This window comes from Oncorhynchus mykiss, chromosome 8, assembly GCF_013265735.2.
Source record: "Oncorhynchus mykiss isolate Arlee chromosome 8, USDA_OmykA_1.1, whole genome shotgun sequence".
Taxonomy (NCBI): Eukaryota; Metazoa; Chordata; class Actinopteri; order Salmoniformes; family Salmonidae; genus Oncorhynchus; species Oncorhynchus mykiss.
In genome coordinates, this window is record NC_048572.1 from 46,352,159 (window position 1) to 46,357,142 (window position 4,984).

Consider the following 4,984-nt stretch of genomic DNA (forward strand, 5'->3'; position numbering starts at 1 on the left):
ATCATTAGCAAGGATATTTCAGTAGTGTTTTCATCTATGACAGTTTGTTCAGTGACCCATTTCGAGTACCATCTTCTAGCAGGAGAACATGTAAATGCAGCAAATGGGTCAGTTAATAATGTCAAATTAAGTCAAAACCTGTAATATTTTGACAGCCGATGCTGTTGTAGTTATGTCTAAGTCCAATAATTGATTAAAAACATTTTTACTAAACGTGTATTTAGACTTCTAGACTTATTGTGACAGCACCAAAGTTTTGATTTGGGGGTTAAATTACAGAACACCAAAAGATGACGAGGAGGTGCCAGATATGTCTTCCCTTTACGACAGGAAATAGACTGCATGTTGTAACTCTGTCACCACAACAGAAGAAGTGACTATTCCCTTCATCATCATCTTCATCATCATCATTGTCAACACAAACTTAGGAGAATGGAGCAGAGCAGGAGGCAAGAGTATCGAGGGCCTGGTTTGGGTGTGGCCACTAAGGTCTTCCATCCTTATCACGTCATCATAATCAGTAGGGTTGGAGAGAAGTGGGGGAGGTGGTAGAGAGGGCCCATATGGGTGCGGCTCCACTAACTTTATGGCCCCTGGTAGGGTGTAAAGTCCTCATGTCATAGCCAGGGACCTGAGATATAGGAAGCACAACGAACAAATAGAGACACTAGCTAACATCCACCCCACACATCACCTTCTGTCCTCTGTGCATACATTGGAAAATTTTAAAAGGTTGTTTTTGGGGTTGTTTTTAGGTCATACCCTGTCTGTAGTGTCGTTTTTTGCGTCATTACATTTTTCTGGGATTTTTTTAACCTATTTGGCCCTGTAGTTCTGTATTTTCTCTGTATTTTGGGAATCCTTTCCATCTCGTGTGTTGTGAAAGGTTTCGACCATGTCAACCGCTGTGGAGGCAACCGGATTCTTCATGTGTATCGCCGGCTGGCTGATCACTGGTACGGCTCTCGCCAACGACTACTGGAAGGTGTCCTCCGTCTCTGGCAGTGTTATCATCTCCACCCGACAGTATGAGAACCTGTGGCACTCCTGTGCCGAAGACAGCTCTGGAATCGCTGAGTGCCGCGACTTCGAGTCCCTGCTAGGCCTCCCCGGTAAGAAACTGTAATCTAACCGTTCTAACCGTCACCACCAACTCAGACACCTCAATCAGGGAGAAAACGCTTTGAAACGGAGTGTAATGGGAGGTACAACCTGAATTGGTCAAATGACACTAATTCTCGTTGTCAATTGCAAAATGTTTTAAAATGTTTTTCTGTTGGTGTGCTTTACTGAACAAGACCCAGCATTGCCAGTCTTAGAGTGACTGGCATCTTTGGTGGGGAGAGGTCAGGGCACACCTGTGGCTATATCTGATATGGTTAAATTAAGATAATGTAACTATTAACAATGATTATGTCCAATTACTTTCTACCATGGAAAGAAGATAAATGTATCTTTGCATTGTTTTCTGTGAGCTTCCATGAAAAAGGCTAATATGAACATCCTTTGGGTGCATTTCGGACCCACTTCTTTCCCGCCTAAATGTAACTTCAAATGTAGGCGTTTTTAATATTACAACTTAAAAAGAATGTTAACTCTTTATGAAAGTTTCAGATAAGGTGCAGTTTACAGGGTCAGCCATAGTAGTACAGCACCCCTGGTCCAAATTAGGGTTAACTGCCTTGCTCAAAGGCACATCGACAGATGTTGTCGTGTCGGGTATTCGAACCAGCGACTTTTCAGTTACTGGCCCAACGCTTTAACCGCTTGGTCACATTTGAACTCTCTTCAAGAATTGAATCTCTATTTTTCTTCTTGTTTTTTTCTTCTATCTTTCTCTCCTTCCTAAGGCCAGTGATGTGGGTCATAATGGTGGACATTTTGTGCTCCTATGACAAGGAAGCTACTGCACCTTGGCCAGTGTCAAAGTAGCAGTTCTAATTATAGGCAGAAATGAATCTGGGTTATTAGGTCTTTGGCTTTGATAGCAGTTATCTGCAATCTAAAGGGTTATTTGTAGATTGATACAGTTTACAGTATTTTGTTGAATTGCAAAAATATCAACTAGCTAATAACAACCTTATGATTAACTGCTGAAAACTGGTCAGATTAAATTCAATTTAGAAATGTGATGGGCTGGGATTTAAAAAAAATAATGTTATTACAATACCACTATGGACATATCCTGGGATGTTTTGTTAAGTTTCACCATTAGCATAAGTATGCTATTTTTTCATGTTCAGAATACAGTTCCTTGCCATCTATAAAGGACATGTTCTCTGCATTGTGCCTATTTCTTGGGACATTTGATAGTATTCCTTTGAAAATGTCTACCATTGTCTTAGTCTAGTCCACCAACAAACCAGTAATTATGTATGTATATGTATACAGTTTCCAAATTAACAAATTACTCTCCAACTTAATGTTGTGTAGCTGATGTCTAGCTGTGTTTTAATATGCAACTCTTCCTCTCATCTCTCTCTTCCCTTCCTTCCCCTCCCCTCAGGCCATGTACAGGCGAGCCGTGCCCTGATGGTCATCAGTCTGCTCTTAGGGCTGGTGTCTATGATCGTGTCTCTGCTGGGGCTAAAGTGCATTAAGATTGGCAGTGCCACGGAGCAGGCAAAGGCCAAGATTGCCGTCACTGGTGGATGCCTCTTTATACTCGCTGGTGAGTTCAGATTTACTACCTATTGTTGCAAAGTTGCAGAAGCTTTCCTATGGTTCCTGTTTTTCTGAAAAACTCGTTACGTTTGGAAAAGTTAACATAATTTGATATCCCTAACTGTTCTGATGTACGTTACACATTCATGGTGATAGCGTCAGAGTAAGAGGTGAAAGATATCTGACAATCTTTTTCTTGTTTTGTCATTGAGTCCCTTTTTCACGTCTTTATTTTGTTCACCGTGGTTCACTTCTCTCTCATCTTGCTATCATCCCATTTTTTTCCTTCCTTCCCCCTTTTCAGCTTTACCTCTTGTTTCTTCATTCTGTTTCGTTTCAGCTTTCCCTGTTCTCTCTTCCATTTTCATTTTTCTGTCTACCTTCCTCTTTCTTTCTTTCTTTCTTTCTTTCGTTCTTTCGTTCTTTCGTTCTTTCTTTCTTTCTTTCTTTCTTTCTTTCTTTCTTTCTTTCTTTCTTTCTTTCTTTCTTTCTTTCTTTCTTTCTTTCTTTCTTTCCTTCCCTAACCTCACATGTCTCTTCTGCTCTTCATCGCTCTCATAGAAAGTGTCTTTCTCTTCTACAGGTCTCTGCGAGCTGATCTGCTGTTCTTGGTACGCCACCCGAGTTGTAGAGGACTTTAACAACCCATTCTTTGGTGGGGTGAAGTAAGTGGAAAGACCAAACAAAACCATTTTTTTCAGTAACCACAAAAATAAATTAAATTCAGACACATAGAAGATGTGACACACCCTTTGATGCACATAATAAGACATAACTACATACTGTATACATATTGTTTTGTTCCTTACTGATTTTTGTTGTGTGCAGGTTTGAGTTGGGGACTGGTCTCTTCCTGGGCTGGGGCGCAGCCTCTCTGTCCATGCTGGGAGGATCTCTTCTCTGCTGTGCCTGCAAGAGGGCAAAAAGTGAAAAGCCTAAAGCGTAGGTCTTTCATTCGACTTCCTTCACCTCTCATCAGTACCTTCACATACCCTGTAGTTCAGTGTTCTTAAACTCCACTTCCTGATTACCCCCCCGTGTTACAAATGTTTTGTTCTAGACCCATTCAAACATACCTCATTAAACTCAACTGTGGGGTACATGAGGACCGGAGTTGAAAAACACTACTGTAACCTACCTCACTGTCACATTTTCTTTTTCTTTCTTCTACTTCTGTGTCTCACTTGTTTCATGTGTTTTGTCTGCCTACCTTGTTTTTCCTTAAGCTTCACTTTGACTTTGGTATATTCCACTTGTTTTGTCTCATTTACATTTTGTGCCAGCCACCTTTTGCTTTTTCACCTGTTGTTTAGTTTGTCTGCCCCCTCTCTGACTTTCTGTTCTGTCTTTGATGTAATCCAGAGGGTACTACGCAACGAGTCAGCCTAAAACAATCTACGCACCTGCTGCCAGGTCTGAGCCGGATTCCACCAAAGCCTACGTCTAAGACGTCCCTCCCGTACCACCTCACCTCCCCTCTCCCACTTTTGTGACGCTCACATTTAAGAGCACATATTTGACTGTTGTTACCCATGTTTATCTTTTTCTCTTTCACCATGAATTTTGCTAATTGTTTTTGAAGGATTTTGAGGTTGATGCAACAAACAAAAAAACTTGAATAATTTGGAGTTTAACTATTGGTAATGGGATCTGTTTGTGTGGAATTTGCTATCCTCTGAATAAACATTCATTTGATATATGTTTTGGTGTTTGTCGTCATTTTATGCAACTAAACTGCCTTACTATAGAATGTGTTAATGCATAAAGCCCACTTCAGATACAAAAGATGAGACACACTGCAACGGTCTTAAAGGGAAACTTCACTGCTTGAAATCCATTTGGGCTGTTTTTCCAGTTTCACTACATAGTAGTAGTGATCTTAATAACAGTAGTGATTTTAATAATAATCACCCCATTTCAAGGCTTCCTTGTCTAGCTAAGATTCTTGAATCCTTGGTAAATGTACAACTTTGCTCTTTTTTTATCTGAGAAATGTATTTTGAATGTAAACGAATCAGGGTTTAGGCCTGGGCACAACACTATTACAGCAACCACATTAGTGGTTAATGATCTTGTCGATGCTCTAGACACTAAACTGAAATGTACTGCTTTGTTTATGGACCTGTCAAAAGCTTTTGATACTGTTCATCATGCTATTTAATTGAATAAGGCCTGAGCTCTGATAGACCTGCTCATGGTTTCATGATTATCTTAGTGACAGAACTCAGGCCATCGTGATTGATGGGGTTAAGAAGCTAAGATTTAAAGTCGTCTTTTTCTACAGAAACAGATCGTGTCTTTCTCTAAGCAGATTATTCAA

The 4,984-nt window shown here is 40.4% G+C and overlaps 1 protein-coding gene across 1 annotated transcript; it reads left to right on the forward strand.

Moving 5' to 3' along the window:
* The first annotated feature begins 627 nt into the window (after positions 1 to 627).
* On the forward strand, positions 628 to 4,365 carry cldn15la (claudin 15-like a). Its single transcript, XM_021612642.2, has 5 exons — positions 628 to 1,112; positions 2,507 to 2,671; positions 3,248 to 3,329; positions 3,493 to 3,606; positions 4,027 to 4,365. Exons 1-5 carry the CDS (start codon positions 896 to 898, stop codon positions 4,109 to 4,111), a joined length of 663 nt encoding a protein of 220 aa, XP_021468317.1. The 5' UTR covers positions 628 to 895; the 3' UTR covers positions 4,112 to 4,365.
* The last annotated feature ends 619 nt before the right edge of the window (positions 4,366 to 4,984 follow it).

Excerpts from the sequence above, each read along its gene's own strand:
- cldn15la (XM_021612642.2), top strand. The coding sequence starts at position 896 with ATGTCAACCGCTGTGGAGGCAACCGGATTCTTCATGTGTATCGCCGGC. Across the intron at positions 1,113-2,506 it reads GTCCCTGCTAGGCCTCCCCG|GCCATGTACAGGCGAGCCGT; the intron begins GTAAGAAACTGT and ends CCCTCCCCTCAG. Across the intron at positions 3,330-3,492 it reads CCATTCTTTGGTGGGGTGAA|GTTTGAGTTGGGGACTGGTC; the intron begins GTAAGTGGAAAG and ends TGTTGTGTGCAG.